This window comes from Pantherophis guttatus, chromosome 8 (genome assembly GCF_059756535.1).
Source record: "Pantherophis guttatus breed Tessera chromosome 8, ASM5975653v1, whole genome shotgun sequence".
Taxonomy (NCBI): Eukaryota; Metazoa; Chordata; class Lepidosauria; order Squamata; family Colubridae; genus Pantherophis; species Pantherophis guttatus.
This window is the reverse complement of record NC_142070.1, coordinates 24586857-24612515: the sequence shown is the minus strand read 5'-3', so window position 1 is coordinate 24612515 and position 25659 is coordinate 24586857. Positions and strand designations below refer to the sequence as shown.

Sequence of the window (25659 nt, the reverse complement as noted above, 5' to 3'; positions counted from 1 at the left end):
TTCGCCATTGGGCAGGTCCACCACATATGGTAATAGGTGCCTTTGTGGTGGTTGCATTTCCAACATGTTGATGGCGTGCCGGGGAACATTCTTGCCAATCTGGCTGGTTTTTCATGTACATGTAAAAAGTGAGGTAGGACAAGGTACCTGTCAGGCACCACAAGATCTATAATCATGCTCTAAACATGATTTATTAATTTTATAACGCTAACATTTTCTTGCCCTTGTTAACAATAGTTAGCTGGCTATAATAATCTTACTTAGTATCCCACATTTTTTTCCAGGAATTACGTGATCACATCAACTCTATGAACAGGTAAATCTGTTAGATTTTGCAGAGTTTGCTAAATGCACGTATGGTGAAATAGCACATTTGCCATCTGACTATGCTACCCAGTATTGAGTGGGGAAGTAAGATGCCTTTGGGGATTATTGTTAATGAATAAATAAATCACATTCCATCCCCATAGTTCCATATCTGGAAAATTCTAATTTGGATCAGGATCAGCTACTGCAATATTTCAGTGGACAATTGCTGATATAAACACTCCTTCCTTCCTTCTCTCCTTTCATTTCAGCAGTTTAAAACACTGCTTTGGTTAACCAAAAGATAATGTGCGGCTTGCTGAAATGGTACATTTATTTTCCCAATTTGTACCCAGGCAATTTTGTCAAAGCCAGCTTGCAGTGGTTAAAACTGGACATATGGGGATGTGAAAGGAAAGCAGAAAACATTTTAATTCCAAACCCCCTTGTTCTGTTTCAAACATATTTAAGAAATATTTTGCCCTTATTGTAATATTATATTTCATAACCCAACTCTCTCCACTGGGTTTACCAATAGCAATAGCAACAGCACTTAGACTTATATACCGCTTTACAGTGCTTTACAGCCTTCTCTAAGTGGTTTGCAGAGTCAACATATTGTCCCCCAACAATCTGGATCCTCATTTTACCCACCTCCAAAGGATGGAAGGCTGAGTCAACCTTGAGCCTGGTGAGATTTGAACTGCCAAACTGCAGGCACCCGGCAATCAGCAGAAGTAGCCTGCAGTATTGCAGTCTAACCACTGCACCACCGTAGCTCATTACGGCACCACCATGGCTAAAAGCAGCAGCAATGGCATTTTCTGTGGCAAAGATCATATAGCAGGGCTGCCCACAGGGAAACAAAGTCAGAAAAGTCAAGATGGCAGTCACAGCCATGTGATTAATGCACAAAAGGTGAAGCTTTGATCACGTGGTTGTGACCATACAATATGTTGATCTTTTGGGTCCCTCCCTGTGATATTCATGTATGTGACCTTTGTCTTCAGACTTTGTCAGTTTAACTCCAACTTTCCAAAGGTTCATGAAGAGACACAGTAGAGAAGGTTGAGGGGACAAAGACCATGTAAAGTGCTCTGAAAAAGTAGAAAAGCAGGCAAGATAAAAACGGAGTATTCATATTCATTTTTTTTGCATAGCTGAGAAAGGAATGCAGGTGTAGTTTCTCACTGACTGACCACTTGTTCTGTCCACACTACACATTAGTCTGTGTGCAGCTCAACATGCAGCTAAACCTACCTATCCTCCAATAAAACAGACCATGTGCGTAGATCTGAATGCTTTATTGAAAGAACAGGATATGGTGAAATCAGGGAAAATAGGGATACATACAATGAGAACCAAATACAAGATAGACAGCATTACGTTACTGCTGAACATAACAATTAATAAATACAAGCAATTTAAATCTCACTAGCGATGCTCTGTGTGTGGGATGTGGGTTTGTCCTTGGATGACCATGTGCCACAGATTAAGACGGAATCTTCTTTGTGCTTCTGCCTTCTCCAAATGCTAAAGGAAATGGAGTCTGGCTTCCCAGCGTGCACTTGGTTTGACAGTGCAGGCTGATGAGTAAACGGTTTGGATCAACTTCAAACAATATACTTGGTATTTGTCTCTCCGGCCACTAGATGGGGCTAGAGAGCAACAACAGTATATAAAAGTTATATGCTGGGGCATGACACCACTCACACAGCAAACTGTGCAAAGTTATGATGGGGCTAACTTGTGGCTATTGCAGCATCCCTACGGTCACATGATCAAAATTTGGGTGCTCGCTAACTAGCATGCACTTATGATGGTTGCAGCATCCTGTGGTCACATGATCACTATTTGTGACCTTCACAGCCAGCTTCCAACAGGGAAAATCAATGGGAACTCAGCAGGAAATTACAAGTCATGACCGTGTGAGATCACCCTCAATGACCCTCGGTGACTTGCTTCCCAATTGCAGCCAGAGCTGATGTTGTAAATCAGCACAGTCACGTGATGCTTCACTTTACGACCATATGACTCTGCAGTGGAGTCACTGGTTCCAATTGCAGTCAGTAAGTTAGGACCACCTCACTTAGGAATTTGGGGGTAACAAATTCCTACATCTTTTTGAAATTAGCGGTGTTATTGCAGACACATCTACTCAGCCAGCAAGGACTACAGTATCCGGTATCTAGATTATAGGAAAGAGATACAGAAAACTCATTGCTGCTTTCCAGTGGTCATTTGCAAATGAAATAGCTACTGTATGTTTATTTTGTGTTTATAAATTTATATCCGGTTGTTGTTCATTCTGATATTGAAAGCTACATCTTGCACCAACTGCAATTTCTGGACAGTTTTCAAGACTACCATGTACTTTCATACAGTACATAGCCCTTGACCTAGAATCATAATTGAGCCCAGAATTATAGTCATAATTCATTGCATTTGTAAATTGAGATATCCAATGACTAGATCCGATTTTTGACATTTTTTGCTGCGGTTGTTAAATGAACATGGCAGTCATTAAACATACACCATGATTAGCACAGTGGTTAGAATGCAGGATTGTAGGCTAATTCTTTTCACTACCAACTGCCAGCAGTTCGGCACTTAGAGCCTCACCGGCTCAAAGTTATCCCCTCCTTACATCCTTCCGAAGTCGATAAAATGAGGACCCAGATTGTTGGGGGCAACATGCTGACTCTGTAAACTGCTTAGAGAAGGCTGTAAAGCACTGTGAAGTGATTATGTAAGTCTAAGTGCTATTGCTATTATTAATTTCCCCAAATGTGGATTTTTCCCTGCAAAGTAGAAACAAATGCCAGAAAGTGGCCAAAAACATTGCAAAACAGGGTCATGTGACGGTGGGATAAATAGCTGTAAAGGGGAGCCAGTTGCAAAAGTGGCTAAAATTTGATTACATGACCAGAGGCTCTGTGTGTTGCCATCATAACTTTGAAAATGGGCCATAAGCAACTTTTGGATGGGGGTCCAGCCAGTGGTGAAATCTTCCCCAGTTTGTCACCGGTTTGCTGCCCACGCATGCTTGGTGTGTGCTTTGCGCATGTTTTGCATGCACATGTGCAGTCCACACCAAATGCACGCTGCAGGCACAGGCGCAGTCAGTGGCAAATAGTGCGCCAAATGCTGCATGTGGATGTGCAGTGTGCGCCAAATGCTGCATGCGCATGTACATGCACAGTGCACCAAATGCTGCATGTGCAGTGTGCACCAAACGCGCACTTCACGCAGAAAAAGGAGGCTTGGGAAGGTAAGTAGAACAGCGAAGGTGGGGGGAACAGCTGTGCTGTGCGATTTAGATTCGCTAGAATTTAAATCGCGCGACACAGCTGATTATCAGAAATACCAGTTCAGATGAACTGGTAGGGTTTTTTTTTTTTTACTACCGGTTCGCCTGAACCGGTGCAAACTGGTAGCATTTCACCCCTGGTCCAGCCTAACTTTGAATGGTCGCTTAGTGACTGGTTTTAAGTTGAGGGCTACCTGTAAACTAGCAGTTGAACATTGAGAAGCACTCCCAAAGAGTGAACTGAGGTTTTGTGGGGAGTAGGAGCATGACCCCAGCCAGAACAGATTTATTCAGTTCCAGAATCTACCCTTTTTCCTTACAAAGAGCACCTGCATGTGGTATGGAATTTCTTTCAGTTGATTTTTCTTCATCCAGCCCATTATTAAGCTAAGGCAGCTTATTTTTTTCACCTTTGGAATGTCATGGAATAATACAGCTAATTCACGTGGGTTTTTATATTGTTGGCATCTACCCTTTAAACCCCCCTCCCCAATTTCCTGTAGACGCTAAACAGCATGGGAGACAAGACGTATCTGGAACATTATAGATCAGCAGCATAGGTGTTGGAGCAATAGTCCTTTAGTCCTGTCTTCTGGTCTATTCCTACTGGAACTATTGCAAGTTTCCAAAAACCAATCCTTCTATCACCACCGGATGGATTTGTAACTGTCTGACCAACCGCACTCAATATGTAGTCTTCAATGGAACTGCATCTACATGGAGGGAAGTATGCAGTGGAGAACCCCAAGACTCTGTTTTAAACCCAGGAGCCTTCAACATCTTCATCAATGACTTGGACAAGGTGATAGATGGGGAACTCATCAAATTTGCAGATGACACCAAGGTAGCAGGAAAAGCCAACACTCCAGAAGATAGGCTTAAGATACAGAAGGATCTTCACAGACTTGAACATTGGGCGCTATCTAACAAAATGAAATTCAATGGTGCAAAAAGTAAGATTCTATACTTAGGCAAGAAAACCAAAATGCACAGGTACAGTATATGTGGTACCTTGCTCAATAGTAGTAACTGTGAGAGGGCTCTTGGAGTCCTAGTGGACAATCACTTAAATATGAGCCAGCAGTGTGCTGCAGCTGCCAAAAAAGCCAACACAGTTCTAGGCTGCATAAACAGAGGGATAGAATCAAGATCACGTGAAGTGTTAATACTACTTTATGATGCCTTGGTAAGGCCACACTTGGAATACTGTATTCAGTTTTGGTCGCCACGATGTAAAAAAGATGTTAAGACTCTAGAAAGAGTGCAGAGAAGAGCAACAAAGATGATTAGGGAACTGGAGGCTAAAACATATGAAGAACGGTTGCAGGAACTGGGTATGTCTAGTCTGATGAAAAGAAGGACTAGGGGTGACATGATAGCAGTGTTCCAATATCTCAGGGGCTGCCACAAAGAAGAGGGAGTCAAGCTATTCTCCAAAGCACCTGAGGGCAGGACAAGAAGCAATGGGTGGAAACTAATCAAGGAGAGAAGCAAGTTAGAACTAAGGAGAAATTTCCTGACAGTTAGAACAATTAATCAGTGGAACAACTTGCCTCCAGAAGTTGTAAATGCTCCAACACTGGAAGTTTTAAAGAAGATATTGGACAACCATTTTTGTGAAGTGGTGTAGGGTTTACTGCCTAAGCAGGGGATTAGACTAGAAGACCTCCAAAGTCCCTTCCAACTCTGTTATTCTATTCTATTCTAAATGGTACAGAAGGTATCATGGTTGATGGCATCAAAAACCACCCAGAGGTCCAAGGGAAGTAACAGGGATTCGCACACTTTGATGATAGATCACCTATCAAGGCACAGAAGATAGTCCCAAGACCATCTTCTTACATATACATGTACAGTACATATACTCTTGTCCCATATCTATCCTATATCCGTATCTATATATTTATATCTGTCTCTATATCATCTATGGATCACCTATCAATCATCTACCATCTACCCGTATCATCTATCATCTGTCTCCTATGTCTTATCTATCCCTATCCCTAACCTTATCATCTATATTTTACTCCTCCTACATACAAGTTCCTGCCTCCTTTAAGCATGCAGGGACGCATCCCTTATTCAAGGAGAATTTTTTTTTGGGGGGGGGGGTCTCTCTTTGCTAGAAAAGTATATCTCAGCCTGGTCTGTTTAATCCTCCAGGAAAGGCAGGGGGTGAGAAACAAGCGGCAAGCGGTACCTCTCCGTATACCCCTGCCTACTACAACCATCCGGACTTCTACCGAGCCAAAACCACGCGACTGCAGCTTAGCCCGCCTTGCGTGCCAGAAGATGGTTCTCTGTGTCAGAGGGGCTCCAAAAACGCCGAACGACAGGAATCACCATGGGGAAAGTTATCAATGATATGCAAAGACAGCCGCCGAGCTCAATGAGAGACAGCCACGATAAGCGATCCTACGGCAGAGGTCTCCAGCCTTGGCAACTTTAAGCCTGGAGGACTTCAACTCCCAGAATTCTTTGCTGGCTGGGGAATTCTGGGAGTTGAAGTCCGCCAGGCTTAAAGTTGCCAAGGCTGGAGAGCCCTGTTTTACGGGACAACCGTTTTCCCTTGCTCGTAAATCTGATCGCGACGTGAAGTCTCTCTCGCCTTGCCGTTCAAGCCCCGGTGCGCCAGGACGTCCGTCCTCTTCGCTTCCTTAGGAAAAAGCCACCGGAGTCCTCCTTAGCAGAGCTCGGAGACCCGACCCCGCCCCCCCCCCCACTTCGCAGGCACCTCTTTCTTGTAGTAACACAGGCGGCTCGATCCCGCCGAGTCCAGGCAGGAGAAAAGAAGAGAGGAGAGGAGAGGAGCGTGGCGCAGCGACAGACCGGCGCTGGGTGGGCAGGGGATACTGTTTAGGCGCAGTTTTGCATAGATTATACTTAAAAGCCGAATCTCCAGCCTTCCCGGGTCAGGAGCACTGAGGGAAGAGGGAAGGGGGGCCCCGCCCCTTCGGTCTAGGTGAATAAATTATGCTAATGAGACTCCCGAGGTTCTGGCAGGCGCTTGAAGGCGGCGTTCAGCCCAGAGAACCAAGCGGGAGGCTTCGGAGACGTTTTTGCTGCTGCTGCTGCTGCTGCTTTCCTGACAGCCGCTACTAGAGGCGCCTACGCAGGCAGGCAGGCAGGCAGGCAAGGGGGCTGCAAACGGGCTCCGGGCGAACGCTTCTGCTCTCGACTTGGATTTAAAGGGGGTGGATGCTGAAGTAACTCCGAAGTTGTCCGGCTTGGCAGGCAGGCAGGCAGGCAGGCAAGCGCCAAAGGAAACCCGAGGAGCAACAAGTCCGTCGGCGCCGTCGGGGAAAGAGCCTGGAAAAAAAAGCAGCACCTGACGGAGGTTTGCCAGGCGCCTCTGGCCGGCAGATGCCATAAAAGGCAAGCGGCTGGAGGAGGGTGAAAGGCTGCCCTGCTTCTCGACGGGGTGTGTGTGTGTGTGTGTGTGTGTGTCCCCGCGACCCTCTTTGGGGGGCAGTTTGAGAGCCACTTCGGAAATCCAAGGGAGCCCGTCCTGCCCGCCGCTTTTGGGGGGCATCGAAAGTGCCTTTTCTCGGCTTTTGGAGGGAGCCGTTTGAATTTTTTTGTCCCGTCTTGGGGTTCCTGTTCTTTTTTTTGTGTGTGTGTGGCGGGGATCTTCGGCCAAAGCAGCCGCCCACTGAGAAGGAGGAGGAGGAAGAGGAGGAAAGGGGGTATTTCTCTGCTGCCTCTTCCCAGCCAAGCATGGTGGGGAAAAGAAACCCCGATGCCAAGGGGGAAGCCCTTGGCTGCTTTGGCGGACAGGGCTTCTGCTCCGTCAGGTCTGCTCCGCCCTTCAACTCGCTGCTGGCTGCCTGCCTTCTCTCGGTGGGCTCCATCGCTTCCTGTGTCTATCTGGGGATGAAGACCAACGACCTTCAGGCCAGGGTCTTTGCCATTGAGGCAGCGCAAGGGGACGTGGGCGCTGCTGCTGCTGCTGTTGCTGGCTCCTACCGGTCGCTGCCCAGCTATTCTTTGGATCAGCTGAATTCCCTGATGCAGGAAAAAGTGGAGCAACTTCTGGCTCAGGTGAGGTGGCCCTGAAAATGGAGGATGGGCTTGGCCGTCCCAAGGAAAAGAGGCTCTTTAGCCAGCCAGTCAGCTCAGAGGTACCTGGGCGTTTGTGAAATGGATTGGCCGTCTAGAGGGGACCTCTAGGAAAAGAACGGGCAACGGGGTAGTCTTTCAGACATCCGTCAGCTCTAGCCTAGCCTAGTTGTGGAGGGATGAGAGAAGCTGCAGCTCAGCAACATCTGGAGGTCCGCACAATGTTAACTCTTGCCCGTCTGCCTTGGTCTTTAACCAAAGGCGGCGTGAGAGATGGTGTGCCTCTTGGTGGTGGTGGGAGCTGGTATGATGGGGGAAAGTAGAAGAGCAAAATGCTTTTGTTAGGAATTGTCTGATTGAAGAGATAAGGCAGAAATCAAATTTATTCACTTTGTAATAGTATGCACTGCATTTACTTGTCCGCTTTTCTGCACCAAGACAGTATGTATAATACCCCAGTATCTTCCTATGTGGCATTCAGTATTAAGTGAGAAAACTGTGGCTGTCCCCATGTGACCCATTGATGTCACGGCTAACTGAGGGTTGAAACCTGTGTTTTCCAAATCCTAAACCAGCACTCTTAACTGCTACCCTACACTGGTTTTATCTATATTAACTAATTTGAGGACAATGCAAGTTAGAATGCACTTCAATCTTTTTTTGAATGCCAGAACAGGTTCTTCTCTCTGTTAGCATTGCTCTTTTTTGTAGAATAACAGTTATAACAAAGAGTATCCTATGCTCATATGGACTTTTCCTTAAGTTATCATTACCATCTACACCCACCCAGCTCCACAAAAATTTAGAAGAAAAAGAGGGCCATGAATCTATAAACAAGTGTGCTGCCTGGAGTTTGGACATGGGAATTGTGCTCAGTTGAATAAACTAAATAAACAAGTGGTAGCTATCAGTTGCCTGAACAAAATTCTTTAAAACAAGGGTTATTATAGTGCTCAGTGGACTGCTATGAACTAGAGGCAATATGGGGCATTTGTTGCATTCCAGGAATAGCTTGAAAAAAGAGACAGCGGTAACATTAGCGGGGCTCCGTGTTACATGTTACAGAATGATATTCTTCCAACTGCATTATGTTTTCTTATGCTGTGTAGGAGATGACCAGACTGATCCCTCCCTCGAGCTCATCTCTTACAGGAGGGTTACTTGGTTAGCATTATGGTTGACGAGAGTGCCACACAGACATGTGTTTGTAAAGTAGATATTTAAGTTTCAATGGGCAGCCAGGACCAGTCCAGGAGACTGGTTGGCAGCAGCAATTAGAATTCAGTGTGCAGGAGCTATTTCTATAAATGTGGAAGCAGTTGACCTGCATATACAAAATATTCATTGCTTTTAATCTCTAATTTTCAGATATTTGCCTGAACAAAATTCTCTGTATCTGCATAGATATTATGGGGAAAGATAAGCTATCATTTTCATACGTAAGAGACAGTGCAAGGGGACATGGGTGATGCTTAATTTTTTTTTTTGAATTTATGTGTGATATTTAAATCAGGGACAGCAATAGGTGTGACTCCAGAAGTTGTTAAACTCTATTGCTCATCATATCCTCTGCCAGGATAGCCAATCATTACGGATGAGAGAGTGGGACTTTAAGAACATCTGGAAATATATGCTTGATTCACTTCTGATTTAAGCTGTGGCTACGATTAACAGTGCACAAGTGATCAATTGATTAACATACAGAAACTAGAAATGATGAAAGTTAAATGGGATAATAAATATCAGTTTATTGTATGTTTGCTCCTTATAAATACTGTAGAACATTTGGCACTAGTTCTCTCATTCAGCTTTTGCTGCAAAGGAATGTTTTTCAGATATTCTTTTTCTTCCCTATAGAAGACGTATGAACATATGGCAAAAATCAGAACAGTAAGAGAAGCTTCTTCAGAATGCAACTGCCCACCAGGTAAATGAAAAGAGCCTCTAAAAATATTCTAAAACAATTTGACACTACTTTTACGTACTATGTATAGATGTATGGTCAGTATTGCCAGATATTGAACAATGTGTTCTCATTGTTCCTTTGATTATTTTATCGGTGAAAGACTCAGGAATAAAATACTGTACAGACAAGTTAATATAATCAAAAGATTAGGGAAAATATTAATTATGCTAGGTAATTTCTTACCTCCTGCTCCATTCCTGGAAAGGAAGTTCCTTTAATTCAGTGAGTTATTTCTGGGTGGGCATGGATAAGATTGCACAATAATAGTTAAGGAGAATCATAAACAAAATACAGCAAAACAAATATTATTGTCTGTAATGTGTGTTAAGGCCTTGAACCTGTATGATCTTAATTTGTTCAACGTGAGTTTAAACTTTCTTGTCTAAAGCGTAATAAATTTTATGGGACTCAGCCCCTAGGAAATCCTGTTTAAGGTTACAATCAGTCATTTTAATACTTCCTTATCAGAGAGGAAGCCCTATTGAATTCAATGGTTTCTTTTTTAGTAGAAATATATCTGATTGCACTGTGTGACTACAATCCCTTGGGTTTCTGTCTGTCATAAGCCAGTGAGATGTTTTTAACATAGGAAAGGATATAAAAATGACTTAAATAAATAAAGAATTATGGAACCCAGTGGGATGCAGTTTTAAGTAAATAAGCATTAGATGAAGGTTATAAAGCTAAAATCCTTTTCACATTTATTTAGCATTAAATCATATTGAATTGGGGTTTGCTTTAAGTAGATAAATGTTCATAGGCTCATGCTGTTTATTCATCTATTTTAAAGCACTTAGAAGCTTATTACTAAATAAATGTATTTAAGAATGTTCAGTGAATGAACACACAGTAAATGAAGCATTCCAGAAATGTTTACATTTCAGGGGTAGATTCATATATTCTATTACTACACGGTAGAAGTCATTATCTGTGACTTGCCTTTTTGAAAAAAAGAGAAAGTCAAGTGTACAAGTTAAAACTAAACAAAACTTTAGTTAATAATTATTTTTCAATTTGCATTGTAGAATACGTGCATTTGTGTTGCATTTGTGTTGCATTTGCATACTGTGTGTGCGTGCGTGTATTTTTGAATTAGCAATTATTAAATGTTTGAGTCTTCAAAAATGAGATCAATAATTGTGAGAATTTATTATTTCCCTTTTTTTTTTTAAAAAAAAAGTTGCAGTACGGTACTGTTTATGTGTATATGTTTTTAACTATATTCAGAAATTAGAGTCTAACTAGTGCTATTTTTGTCGGGTTCCGTGAAGTTAGAGTGGCAAATAAGCTATTACAGTTACTTATTTATGGTGTACTCTCTGCCAGGATGATGCTCATAGAAAAAAGTGGATCCTATGAACTATTTCACCATCAAGACTTAAAGAGAAGTATTGACCTTTTCAGGGATATATTAGGAATAAAATTAAATTGGTAGTTAGGTCATTAAAGCAGCCTATATTTCTTTCACACAAACATTATGGAATAAGTCTAAGGTTCTGCATGTATATAGCTTCTTTGCTGCAGATGAGTAGAATAATGTAAGGATATTGGAATCAGAGACAGAAAGTGTGCCTGAAACCAGGGCTTAGAACAGTGTTTTTCACACTTGGAAATTCTAGCTGAGGAATTATGGGAAGTGAAGTCCATTACAGCTTAAAGTTGCCAAGATTGAGAAACATTGGCCAAGAGCATATCCAACCTACCATTATTGTATGATGGTCCATGGAAGAATGTGAAGGTGCTTTGGAGAGTAAAATAACCTGAAAACCATTTCACTTATTACTCCAGTAATCAGTTATCTGTATCTGGAAACAAGTTTGCAGCTTGTAGAAGTTCCTCATACCATGACTGCTGAAAATTGATAGTAATTTAGTGGAAAATACTTGAAAACTACAGATTATGTTAAAATAGCACAAATCAAGAAAAATCTCCCAAACCCAGCCTTGCCCATGTGTAATGTGGCTCCATCTACTTTGTAGTTCTTAGCCCTTCCCCCAAGAAATGTTAATTATAATTCTTAGACACCAAAAGGGGCATATTGTAGAGAAGCAACTCATTTGCTTTTGAGCATATTGCCAAAAGAAATCTGCAAGCAATTATGGTTTCTTAATGAGCATATATGTATGGTATATATATATCTGAGGATGTGTTTTTGAAATGTATGCGTTATTTATGTGCTTTTAAAATATCTTGAAATGTATCCAAATATATTAATCACAGAATTTTTTTGTGATATATAGTAGTGCCCATATTTGAATTTTGAAAGGTATTAATATCCAACTAAAATTATGCTAAGGTATTAATATACTGTAGATATTAATCTCCAACTAAAAAATGCTAAATAAAATATGTTTGATAATCATTTGATAAATCCTATAGATCAAAAATAAAGAGTAAAGAGGGTGATTCTTTTTATTGGCTCAATTAATATTCAAAATGCTGGTAAGTGTAAAATTTGAATATATGTTTGTCAATTGCCGAGCCTTTATTTTGAATTGTTTGAATTGGTGTTTTAATTTAATTTTGCGTGCTCCGAAAAATGAAAAAAAAATAGTATGTATTTTAATTATTTCTATACAATAGAAGGGATGTTCTGATTGGGATGTAGATATGTATGCATATTACTGTGTATATACAGTAATGTATGTTCTGGATGAGGTGAATTTAATTAGAATATCCTGCTTCCTTTATAAATGCTATGATCTCATATGTGGACTTGATATATGGCATGATGAATATCTTGATCCTTGCAAACCTGTTCTACTTTTATTTTAATATAATTTCAATGTTTATCCTTTTTTTCATCTCTACCCAGACCCCAGCCTATGAGTTAAACAAACAAGTGATCAGTAATGAGACTAATATTAAAGTACCATTCCCCTCCTTAAATTGACACTATCCCACCACAGCTTCAAGATAAGTAAAATTCATAATATTTTGCTACCTGTTATTTTGGACTGAAGTGTGATCAGAGGTTTTTCTTTTTCTTTCTTTTTCTTTTGAGGGATGTTGATATCATGCCCCTTTCCTTCTGGTCACTAGGTAGCTTCTTCCTCAACATTTTCTACATTGGCACTTAGTTTCTTAAATTCCTTTCATATCTCTCATCTTGACTCCCTGTTTTGATACCAAGATTTTAACAGTAACAGAATTGGAAGGGACCTTGGAGGTCATCTAGTCCAACCCCCTGCTCACCCAGGAGACCTGTACTAAGGGATTGGAACCGCCGACCTACCAACCTTTCTGATTGACAAGCTCAGTGTCTTAGCCACTGAGCCATCTAGTCAGTCTCTTTTCTCTAGGCTTTTGATCAAGAAAGGAGAACAGGCCACAGAACTTCAGAAAGTAAGAGAAGAGAGGCTTTATTAATCTAATTCTGCTTTACAGTGGTCTGAAATGACCAAATTTACATGAGTTTATCTGACGAAGATGAGGGGGCTTTTTGACAATACAATGAAACAAATGTCTAACTTTAAATGCTGTAGATTATTGTTCTCTATGCACTGTCAGAAAATTACCAGGATACCGAACCTGGCTTTGTTAGTTTATTTATTTGTAGTTTCTGTATATATTTGTCAAAATCAGTCACTCCTCTTCCCACTTGAAATACAATAACAATCAATCAATCTGAGTTTCAGTTCTACAAGATTTAAACAAACATAGGTGGGTCTGTCTCTGTGTTTTCTGGGACTATTTTTGCCATGATGTACTGTATGCCAGTGTTCCTTTACTTCACTTTATTTTAATGGGAGTGTTATCTAAATATGGTTTGAGAGGGAGGGCAGAGAAATCAACTTTCCAAATTTTGATAATTACCCAAAATTGGGTAAAAGTGGTTTTCTTTGGGTAGCCACATACAAACCCATTACCCAATCACAACAGGGACATTAAATTGACTTAAAGTGTTTTATCAGCATTGGATAAAAAAGACTTTCTAATAAGTTGTTTTGAGTAATGAAGGAAAAAGTGTGGGAAGCACTGCCCTAGAGAATCCAAGCCAGACTCCTACAATCAGACCCACCTAATTTTTCCTCAAACACCCTTATCTGTGGTTGTTTTAATCACATCTCACATAATGAATTGCACACACACAAACTATTAGAAATTGTTGTGTTAGCTGAAGAATAGCAATAGCACTTAGACTTATATGCTGCTTTACTGTGCTTTACAGCCCTCTCTAAGCGGTTTACAGAGTCAGCATATTGCCCCCAACAATCTGAGTCCTCATTTTACCCACCTCAGAAGGATGGAAGACTGAGTCAACCTTGAGCGTGGTGAGATTTGAACTGCCAAATTGCAGGCAGCCGGCAGTCAGCAGAAGTAGCCTGCAGTACTGCACTCTAACCACTGCACTACCACGGCTCAGAATGGATGAATATCACTTTAATTTGGAGGTGGGAAAGTCTAACTCAGACAGAGCCTCTTTGTTATACCTGATGCTTTTCTTGGTCATCACAAGCATTCCATATCTTGTGACAAATACCTGAGCATCCTCTGCTGTGTTTATTTGGGGAATTTCATGCTGTATGAAATTTTCTGTTAACGTTATTTTTGAAAAATGTACTTACAGAGACTGGTTAATTAAATTTATCTGAACACAACTTTGATTCAAATTCAGTAGCCAAGGAAAACGTTCAGGTAAATAGACATAGAACTGTAGGAACTCTGAATGCAATGGAGGTCTGTTGTCAGTGGTGGGATTCAGCCAGTTCGCACCACTTCGGGAGAACCGGCTGTTAACTTTCTGAGTAGTTTGGCAAACTGGTTGTTGGAAGAAATCATTAGGGCAGAGAACCGGTTGTTAAATTACTTGAATCCCACCAATGTCTGTTATCTATGTGTAATGTGTGGATTGTTTTTTAAATTATATTTTATGCCTTCACTGTGGTTGTGTACTTTAAAATTACATCTACCAGTACTCTAGGTTTATTAAAATAGAGTTCCTGTAGCATTTTGCTCTTGTCTTTTATATAAGTATTCTGTAATTCACCTATTATGTAATTTCTAACTTTCTGCTACTTTGCTATTTGATAGGGATTTCCCCCCCATATTCTGTTTGACAACAACAGTCTCTTTAACTTGTAAGTCTACTTGAAGCTCTGGAAATACCTGATAAAATATAATCATTGTCTCATGGTGTTCCATGACAAGATAGGGAAAATCTGTGGCTAGATAACTTTACTGTTTTTATTTTTTTAAAATAAGACTTGAATCCAGAACTACAACAGAGTCATATCTTTCTGGTTTGCTTGTTGTTATCCATGTGAATCTTTTTATTAGCCTGAGTAAATAGTTTGTTCAACCAAGATTACATATTTTGTTTCCATGACATACAAGGGAAAGGAATATTAAGATTACTTTTGTATTGAACTAAAATCACATGAAGAAAGAAGTCAGTTGAAAAAATACATAATCTTTGAATCCTTTGAATAGTTACCTGAATGTAAATACCAGATGCTTTGCAACTGGTTCATATTTATGACGGTTGCAGTAACCCAGGATCATGCGATCCCATTTTGCAGCCTTCTGACAAGCAAAGTCAATGTGGAAGCTAGATTCACTTAACAACCATCTTATTGACTTAACAACTGCTGTGATTCACTTAATATCTGTGACAAGAAAGGTCATAAAATGGGACAAAATTCACTTAACAACTGTCTCGTTTTGCAATAGAGATTTTGAACTAAATTATGGTTGTAAGTCAAGGACTATCTGTATATGATTCTGTTGATGATAAGAACATCGTCTTTGTAACTTGCTAATTTATATTCATTTGGGGAATTTCTGATAGTACTGTCCATTATATTATTAAGTGCTGTAGTGTTCACAGTGCAAATTGTGACTGTTGGTAATTCACTTATTTGGACTGTTGCTGTTGTCCTTTCCCCTGTAAGATTATTAGGGCAAATGTAATCATGTTGGTTCTAATGGATGTTATAGAATTAAGAGTTATCATTGGACTTCATACTTAGAAGTGTTCCTAGGGTTGCAACTGTTAGCTTTTAGGCAAGCTATTCACAGGTGAGATTTATAGTAAATTTGTGTATGATTGCAACACACACACACACACACACACACACACACACACACACACATACTGAATCCATAACTATTCCAATCCAAGCAAAAGCTGTCAGAGAAATGTCTTTATTTCTGATATGTCGATGTTAAGTACAAAATCTTTAGATTTAAAGAAGGCAAAATAATTTCTCAGTTTGCTCACAATTTAGGAAGATACTACTTGAATTAAGATTATGGGTCATAATCTTATATTCTATATATATATTTTCTCAGCAGAAAACCTCACTGACAAAAAGGAAAGCAGGATTAGGTTTTAATGCCACAATTGGATGCATTATCATTTTACTAGCATTTACTCTGTACAAAATTTACTTAGGATCGTATTCTCAGCCTTAGATGAATTCATCTTAAAAACAAAATAGAAACATAATTTAAGGTAGGGTAATATAAAAAATGTGAAAACACGTACTAATTAATACCAGTGTATTAATCTTGCTGAAATCAAGGCCTTAGACTCAACTCTCTCTTTTAAATGAAATTATTACATTCTAAGAACTATGGATTTTCTGGTGATACTGAACCTATTAACTGAACACTTCCCGATTTCTGTTCAAATAGTTATGCAAATAGCTCATCTTGCATTTAATGAAATAATTATTCCTTTATATAGACCAGAAGGCTGGGGTAGAAAATGTGCAGACTTCCAGGAGGAACATTATGGTTTCTTGAGGTTCACAGACAATTTCAGAAGAAGATTTAAACCCTCAAATACAGAGTGAGTCATCCTGTGACCACATAGTAGCTTTACAGACAGCTTTTATAGACTGTCAAGAGTGGAATGTTATACAGTTATTTAAAGTTTCTGTAACTTTTCAAAATATTCATTTTAGAGTCAAGGATAATATACTAGGTTCTTTAGAATGCTGCTGTTCAAAAAGTAATTTGTATAACCACTATAGCATTTAAAAAAAAATTGTCATAAACTTTAATTCTATATTTACAATAATTTCTGATTTTGGGACTAAAATGAATGGTGACAGCACATGTATATTCATTTGTAGAATGCCGTTCATAGAGAGCGAAAGGGGAAATAAACGGAAGTGTAAATATAGAATAAAAGATGGAAGGGGAGGTTTAAAGGTAACTGGAGCTCTAGAGTTTAAGGTCCAATATGTTTGATTCCAAACATTCTAAACCAGTGATGGCTAACCTTTTCTGGACTGAGTGCCCAAAGTGGGCAAACCCCCAAAATGCAATGTGTGTGCGGTCCCCTGCACGCGCCCGCCCTGCACATGCCCCCTGCATGCCCCCAGACCCCCCGCACATCTGCACGCAGCATCCCCGGACGCCCCCTGCGCATGTGCGGCAGAGGCCCAAAGACTAGCTGGCCGGCAGGACGTGTGCTTGCATGCACAGCAGAGCTAACCTGGGGCAATGGCTTGTGTGCTATCAGAGAGGGCGCTGCATGCCACCTCTGGCACATGTGCCATAGGTTCACCATCATGGTTCTAAACCATGGTTTATTTTTACCATGGCTTTTTAAACAAGCCAGGATTCATATCACACTAATATTACACATTTTCCAATTACATTACAATTAACTCATTGTAAACTTTGCAGTAGTTGGATTCATTAAATGCTCTAAGCATAAGCCTAACCAATCGGATAAAATATGTCGGTCCTTTAAGTCCTTGATGACTCAGGGCTTGGGTATCTCCCAGATGGTGTGTTCCAAGTAAACATTTGGTGAAATTGGGAAGAGGGGTTTTCTGTGAGTTTCAATTTCTAGAAAATGTCATCTTCAGTGATCCTGGAGGTGGGATCACTCTTTCTGATACCCTTGTTTGGGACAGCTGGTACCATGGTGAAGGGCTGTTGCTCATTTTTAATGATCATACAGTCATGGCCGTAAATGTTGGCACCCCTGAAATTTTTCCAGAAAATGAAGTATTTCTCACAGAAAAGTATTGCAGTAACACATGTTTTGCTATACACATGTTTATTCCCTTTGTGTGGAACAAAATCAAAAAAGGGAGGAAAAAAAGCAAATTGGACATAATGTCACACAAAACTACAAAAATGGGCTGGACAAAATCATTGGCACCCTTTCAAAATTGTGGATAAATAAGATTGTTTCAAGCATGTGATGCTCCTTTAAACTCACCTGGGGCAAGTAACAGGTGTGGGCAATATAAAACTCACACCTGAAAGCAGATAAAAAAGAGAGAAGTTCACTTAGTCTTTGCATTGTGTGTCTGTGTGTGCCACACTAAGCATGGACAACAGAAAGAGGAGAAGAGAACTGTCTGAGGACTTGAGAACCAAAATTGTGGAAAAATATCACCAATCTCAAGGTTACAAGTCCATCTCCAGAGATCTAGATTTGCCTTTGTCCACAGTGCGCAACATTATCAAGAAGTTTGCAACCCATGGCACTGTAGCTAATCTCCCTGGGCGTGGACGGAAGAGAAAAATTGATGAAAGGTGCCAACGCAGGATAGTCCGGATGGTGGATAAGCAGCCCCAAACAAGTTCCAAAGCAATTCAAGGTGTCCTGCAGGCTCAGGGAGCATCAGTGTCAGCGCGAACTATCCGTCAACATTTAAATGAAATGAAACACTATGGCAGGAGACTCAGAAGGACCCCACTGCTGACACAGAGACATAAAAAAGCAAGACAACAGTTTGCCAACATGTACTTGAGTAAGCCAAAATCCTTCTGGGCAAACGTCTTGTGGACAGATGGGACCAAGATAGAGCTTTTTGGTAAAACACATCATTCTACTGTTTATCGCAAACGGAATGAGGCCTACAAAGAAAAGAACACAGTACCTACAGTGAAATATGGTGGAGGTTCACTGATGTTTTGGGGTTGTTTTGCTGCCTCTGGCACTGGGTGCCTTGAATGTGTGCAAGGCATTATGACATCTGAGGATTACCAACGGATTTTGGGTCGCACTGTAGAGCCCAGTGTCAGAAAGCTGGGTTTGCATCGGAGATCTTGGATCTTCCAGCAGGACAATGACCCCAAACATATGTCAAAAAGCACCCAGAAATGGATGGCAACAAAGCACTGGAGAGTTCTGAAGTGGCCAGCAATGAGTCCAGATCTCAATCCCGTTGAACACCTGTGGAGAGATCTTAAACTTGCTGTTGGGAAAAGGCGTCCTTCCAATAAGAGAGACCTGAAGCAGTTTGCAAAGAAAGAGTGGTCCAAAATTCTGGGTGAGAGGTGTAAGAAGCTTATTGATGGTTATCGGAAGCCACTGATTTCAGTTATTTATTCCAAAGGGTGTGCAACCAAATATTAAGTAAAGGGTGCCAATGATTTAGTCCAGCCCATTTTTGGAGTTTTGTGTGACATTATGTCCAATTTGCTTTTTTCCTCCCTTTTTTGATTTTGTTCCAATTCACACAAAGGGAATAAACGTGTATAGCAAAACATGTGTTACTGCAATACTTTTCTGTGAGAAATACTTCATTTTCTGGAAAAATTTCAGGGGTGCCAACATTGACGGCCATGACTTATAATCCTTAACCCAATGGTAACATTGAAGACTATATAAGCCACTCAGAGTAGATCTGATTTCAATAAGACAAAGTAAATAAAAATAAATAAATACATGGCTTAGCATGGAGTGGAAACTCAACCATCAAATATAAGTGTCAGAAACTGTCAGCTGATCATGGAAGAAAAAACATCATAAATGCCTAATGCTTGATAGTGAGGTTGTAGTACTAAGACTATGATAGTTTGGGGAAATAATTATTGCAAGTTTTTTATATTGGAAACTGAATCCTGGATTGATTTCTGAATAATACTTGACTTGCTGCCTGGATAGATGCTTCACAAACTGATGTGAACTGATATCAATTAAAAATGGAAGTATCCTGGGTGGAAATCATATGCTTCTCTCTGAATTGGTTAAAAGAAAGTCTGGTTGGTGGACTCAGTTCGGGCAGCCCTTTTTAAATACATACACAAAACAGACTGTGTTCCCAGTGTAGGACTTGGCTATTATTGTCCCTGTTCACAGGAAGGGAGGGAGCCTAACCCAACCAAACAGAAACTGTATGCCACCCTTATTAACTTAAAGCCAGCCTTTGGCATAATCCTTACAGATAGAGTGAGGTATAAACTCAAACTTTCAATCTTGACAGAACATCTACTTCTGCAAATCGAAACATTTTATACCAAAAACATATTGTCTAATAAAATGAAAATTTAAAAAGACCATGGAAAACTTGGAAGACTGTATATAAGAATTATACTAAAGACAAAACAGGTATGGCATATAATTGGGAGGAACTGAAGAGGCCCCAGGAATGATAAATTATATAGAAAAGTGAGCTAAATGAGAAATGGAAGAGGAAACTGTTATAAAAGAACACAGTAGTAGTTAAATGAGAAAAGGAAAGAGATGGTCAGGAAACCTGAAGATGAAGAGCTAAAAGAATGGAGTGGAGCCAGTAGATATTTTTGGAGATGTACAAAACCTGCAGATTCGGGAAACCATGCCTAGGTGAATCCAAAACATTTGCAGTTTGCAGAATTTACTATACTTCCAGGGACTGATCCCAGAATGGCATAGTATGAGAGGTGGTGTGGCATGGTGTGAGGACCAAATGGTTTCTGGAGCACTCTAGGATATTCACCTCCTGAATCAGTGAATTTATTCCTAGAGGTTTATAAAGCTTAGAAAAAGAAGTATTGGGACTTAGTAACTGAGAAGATCAAGATGGCATAATGTTGTTTGGTTCAGAAAAGAAGCACAAGAGAAGGAAAAGAAATCCAAATAAAAAGGAACAAAGTTTGGCAAAACTTTCTAAATTCTTCCAAAGGCATTACTTTTTTAAGTACCATAACATTCATTTAATTGTTAAGTGATTAGGCAGGTTAGGGCACAGTATTTAACAGGAACGTATAAAGGGATATAATGTTGACAATTCAATTCCATAGCAGGCTATTTCTAATTTCTCGTGTTTCATCAAGATTGCTTCCTAAGGCATTACTATTAAGAGAACAAAATCAATTTCAGGGATTAAAAGAGTCTAGAAATTGATATCAGCAAGATTTTATACTATATCATGACTAAAGCCAGACAGAGATGCTGCAAAAGAATTAGGAGTTGACAGCATAATGAATGGAATGGGACATTCCTACCTTGTTAATAATTTACCTATTGTTATTTATTAAGGCATAATACTTTCAAAAATTGTGAGGGTTTTAGTCTGTAAGTATTTAAATACTTTATTAATGCAGATGTCTGTTGATGTACAGCAGAGTAGTCTGTAGCTGCTGTTAATTTAAGGGTACTGATTCTTTCCTTTACAGTAGGAATACATTTATTTTATTGGTTAAGATAAAATCTTCTGGTTATACTTGCCATGTGTGAGGGGTAATCTTAGAAGAACCTTAAAAGAAGATTTAATTGAAAGTTTCAGTTTTAGTTTTTAACTGTGGTTCATCGTTGTCATTTATAGGGAATAAGGCTGGAAGTTGTTTGACTTGAATGATTACAGTTCTGTAAAACTGTCTATTTAAAATAGTATTTTCTATTTTTATCAGTCTCATTCGACAAGAAACTTAATTTCTGATATCAGAAAATGTAAAAACAGTTGAACAGTAGTGTATATGCTTGAAATTCATTTGTTGTTAATATTTTATATCAGAATTACACATAATATTTTATATCAGAATTATATTATAATTACAGAATTATAGACTGTTAGAAATATATATTTAAAATAGGTTTAATAGGAAAGATATTTTAATGTGCATTTGCTTAGTCACTCAATGTCCAGTTTTCAAAAATTGGATTTAGAAACTGATTTCACATAATACGATAAGCCATAATGTAATTTTCTATTTTGTTATAATGTGCTGTGTAAACAGAGCTGTAACTTTTGAATTCTTCCCTCTCTCAAATGAATAAAATGTGCTACTGATTTTAAGTAATTTCAGCAGTTCAGAGCACTAATGGATGTCTTAACTTTTTCAAGACCATAGAACATCTGGGACTATTTTTTTAAATGAAGACAATAAACAGAGTATTGAAATAATATATATTTCATTAACAGTCTTCCCCCTGCCTCCTTACTTTAATATATCAGTTGTAAATCTTAATGAGATTTGTGAGCTTGCTTCTGATGGCACATTTCAACAATGCCTGGAGTGAAATTTTTCTTGGTTGTAGTGATGGTTGAAAAACCACTTTCTCAAAAAATTGCTGAAAGAAAACGCAACAGGACTTTCAGCGCTTTTTTACTTAAAAGCTTATACTCTATGAACTTTAATCCAGAAGATTTCTAGGAGCACCTCCTACTCACCCCCCTCTGAATTGTTTCATGATGACATCTGAAACAACCTATCCCCTTCATTCATGTTTTATTTGGCTTGTGAAATTGAATAGATCCCAAACCCACAAAAAGGCTTCTCTTGAATCTTGGAACCAGCTTAGTTGGATTCAAGCTAACAATGAAATAAATGACATTAGAAACTTTTTTGTTTGCTGCAGGCTGGATTTGATTTAAATCAAGTCAATTTAAATCACTAGTAAAAAGGCTTGATTTAAATCATAATTTTTAAAGAGCAACTGTCATGTCTGTTACGCAGCGGCTCCTCCTCTGATTCGCTGTTGACTCACCGACAGTCCTATTCACTTTAATGGGATGGCTGGTGACACAGCAGTGACACAACAAGGTAAGGGACGTGGTAGGCAGGAGGTGAGTGGATGCCTATTAACAGGCGCTGCTATGATGGATCTGAAATGACAAATGCTCTTTAATATTATATTTATAAGCTGCTTATAAGGTTTCACTTTCATTTTTTACTGCTTGCCCTTCCTCTTCACACTTAGACCCTGGTGGTACAGATTCATTTCTCTTCAAACAATCATAGAGTTTGTAGTGTACATAGATTTGCAAAACAATGGGATCAAGGAATATTCCTGAACTTTGTTTTATGATTTATCTCATGGTTACTGTGAAATTGTGGGAATGCATCAATGCAGCGCATGTTATCTCAGCTTGCAGAGCTTGGATTCATTGAATGAGTTTACCAAAAATGTAAATATTGCAGAATATACAGCCTCATGCTACATAACTAAGCTCCATTTCATGCTGAATAAACTGAATCATTAATGTATCTTAGATAGAAAACTCTCTTTAGATAGATTTTTACTCCAAAAGCATTTTATTAAAATAAATTTGATAAAAATAAAAAAAATGATTTAAGTAAAAAATCCCATTTTTGTTTTTGTTTTTAAAAATCATCAATTTTTATCCACCCTGGAGTTTTCTGTCACAACAATCTGTTATATTGTTTATTTGATTTTTATTAACATAGAAGGTGAAAGGCAATAGCAATTTGACTGATAATATTGAGATGCAATTCAGATATACTAAATGATAACTTTCAAAAACCATGTTATCCATGCTGCTTGGGAAATCAGGGAACTGAAGTCTAATACATTTGGAAAGTGTTATATTGGATAACTGCCTGTAGGCCTAATGTGTTTGAACCAGCATCAATTTTACTGCATTTTAGATTGTTTTCCTATATAATCCTCAATGCAAATTGTTATGTTTGAACAGTTAATGGATGTTTGAAAATTCAAAATAAATGCAGAAAGCCAAAGTGCTAACATGATTGAAATGTTGGACTCTGAGACATCAGAGTTTAAAGGCTGTTTGGCAATGAATCTTATTGGAAAACATCAGGCCAGTCACTGTACCTCTACCTGACTAACTAAAGATTAATTTTGTTCTGTGTATTGTTCGTAGAAAGTCTTACATGAAGTCATCCAACTGATGAATTCACATGTCACTTCACAAAGTTATAAAGTGGTCATTAGCTTTAATTTCCCACAATACACAAACCCACACATGATGGTTCATAAAAAGCATCTTATAACTAAATATGTATCTTGATCCTAGACAATTTTGGTTTATTTAGTAAACCATAGATAGAAAATCCAGGCTTTTCATGATTCAATATGATGTATGAACCAAACCAATGTGAAAATTAAAGTTTACATAAATCTGTCTTGTTTTCTTCATAACTCAAGTATAGTTTACATACAAGCAAGGTTGTTTAAAAAAAAACCCATGTGAAATGCTACTTCTAGAACAAAATTTCCAACTGATAGTTTTCAAGGGAAATGTTAATATGCATTTAGAAACAATTAAAGACCATTTATAGATCATTTGGATAAGTTGCTCTAAAGTCTTACTGGGCCCCAGTGGGAGCTCCCCTTGAAATGCAAATATGAACTTCAGAGAGATGATTTCTGTGCTGGCTTCACTAGGCTGAAAATGACTTAAGCACCTCCTCCAACCTCTGCAACTCCTCTTCAGCTGTCAATTCAATGCACAAAAAAGTATTTCATCAACTGCATTTGTAAAATTAATGTCATGTCTAGTTTTGCACTGACTGGTCTTAAGCAAATATACAACTAGAATATGGTGAGAAAACATCAAACATTTTTTCCTTCGTGTTTAAATGAAATGGTTTTGATGAGGCTCTAAATATACAGTGCAGATTAAGAGACAATTTGTCTCTCAGTGCCTACAGTATATAGCCGTGATGGAGAACCTATGGCATGCATGCCCGAAGTGGCATGCGTAGCCATGTCACCTGGCACGTGCGGCATCACCCGTTCCTTTTCTGGGTTTCTTGTGTGCATGCGGGCGTGATGATCAACTGGCCTTCATGCACGTGGCAGTGCCGGAAACTGGAAGAGCTGGTTTTCTGTTTTCCTGCCTGATCATCTGCGCCGGCCAGCTGATCGTCACGCACACATGCACTCCAAAAACCCAGAAGACTAGTGCGTGCCGGTAACCAGAAGTTCATTTTCAGGTGCATGAATGCGCCCTGGGCAGCTCCTCTTCTGGGTTGCAGCCCATATGAGCGTGCACGTGCACGCTCCCTTTTCTACAGAGCTGATATATTTGGTGAACACTGTTACATCTTGATGAGTTGATGTTTGCAGATTAGTCAGCTGTTTCGTGACATCCTGTGTGGGTGAGGTCCTTGATGTGTGCCCATTAGTCTTTTCTGTTTTAATGACCTGAGTAATGGGCTGTGTGTTAACATCCTGAATTCTAGTGTTGTGATATCCTGAGTTTTTTGATATAATGTCCTGAATAGATGGCTGTGATGCCACGAAATAGCTGACTAATCTGCAAACATCAACTCATCAAGATGTAACAACACAGACAACCAACCCGCTCACAGCAACAAAGCCAGCACCCCACACTTCCCCACCAGTATTTATAGAGAGACAGCAGCTCCGATCACGCTTTCCTTGCACAAGCACGAAGCTGAAGACACCAGCCTGAAGATGACGAGTGGGACCTCGTCAAAACGTCACCAAGATACTCTCAATCTTACATGGGAAAAAACCCGAATACACCAAAACTTGCATATATACTAGCTGTACCCGGCCACGCGTTGCTGTGGCCCAGTCTGGTGCTTCTGCTGGGCTAAAAGAGCGAGGCTGAAGTTCCAAACTTTCCACGAACATTTGGTGGGTGTGGCCAACTCGACGTCACTCACTTTCATCAGTCATATGACAGCCGCTGAGCCACGCCTACGCAGCTGGTGATTAGGGCAAAGAACCGGTTGCTAAAAAACAATGGGAACCACAAAATCGTCCCTCTCTGTCTCCTCCTCTCTCTTTGTATCTCTCTATGTCTCTCTCTCTCCCCTGTCTGTATCTCTCTATCTCTCTCTCTCCCCCATATCTCTCTATGTGTCTCTCTCTCCCCCTCTCTCTGTATCTCTATGTCTCTGTCTCTCCCCTCTCTCTCTCTATCTCTGTCTCTCTCTCTCCCACCCTCTCTCTCGGTATCTCTGTATGTGTTTCTCTCTCCCCCACCCGTCTCTCTGTATTTCTCTCTATATATCTCTCCGTCTCTCTCTCTGTTTATCTCTGTCTCTGGCCTGGCCTCTTCTGCATCCCCCGCCATCGCCCTTACCTTTTCAGGCCAGGCCT

General features: G+C 39.8%; 1 protein-coding gene across 1 annotated transcript in view; it reads left to right on the top strand.

Moving 5' to 3' along the window:
• The first annotated feature begins 6337 nt into the window (after positions 1-6337).
• LOC148112569 (uncharacterized) overlaps positions 6338-25659 on the top strand; it is a 147359-nt gene continuing 128037 nt past the window's right edge. The window contains exons 1-2 of the mRNA XM_087875552.1: positions 6338-7657; positions 9533-9602. Coding sequence (XP_087731678.1) covers positions 7334-7657; positions 9533-9602 — 394 coding nt within the window. The 5' untranslated portion in view covers positions 6338-7333. The remainder of the gene's footprint in view (positions 7658-9532; positions 9603-25659) is intronic.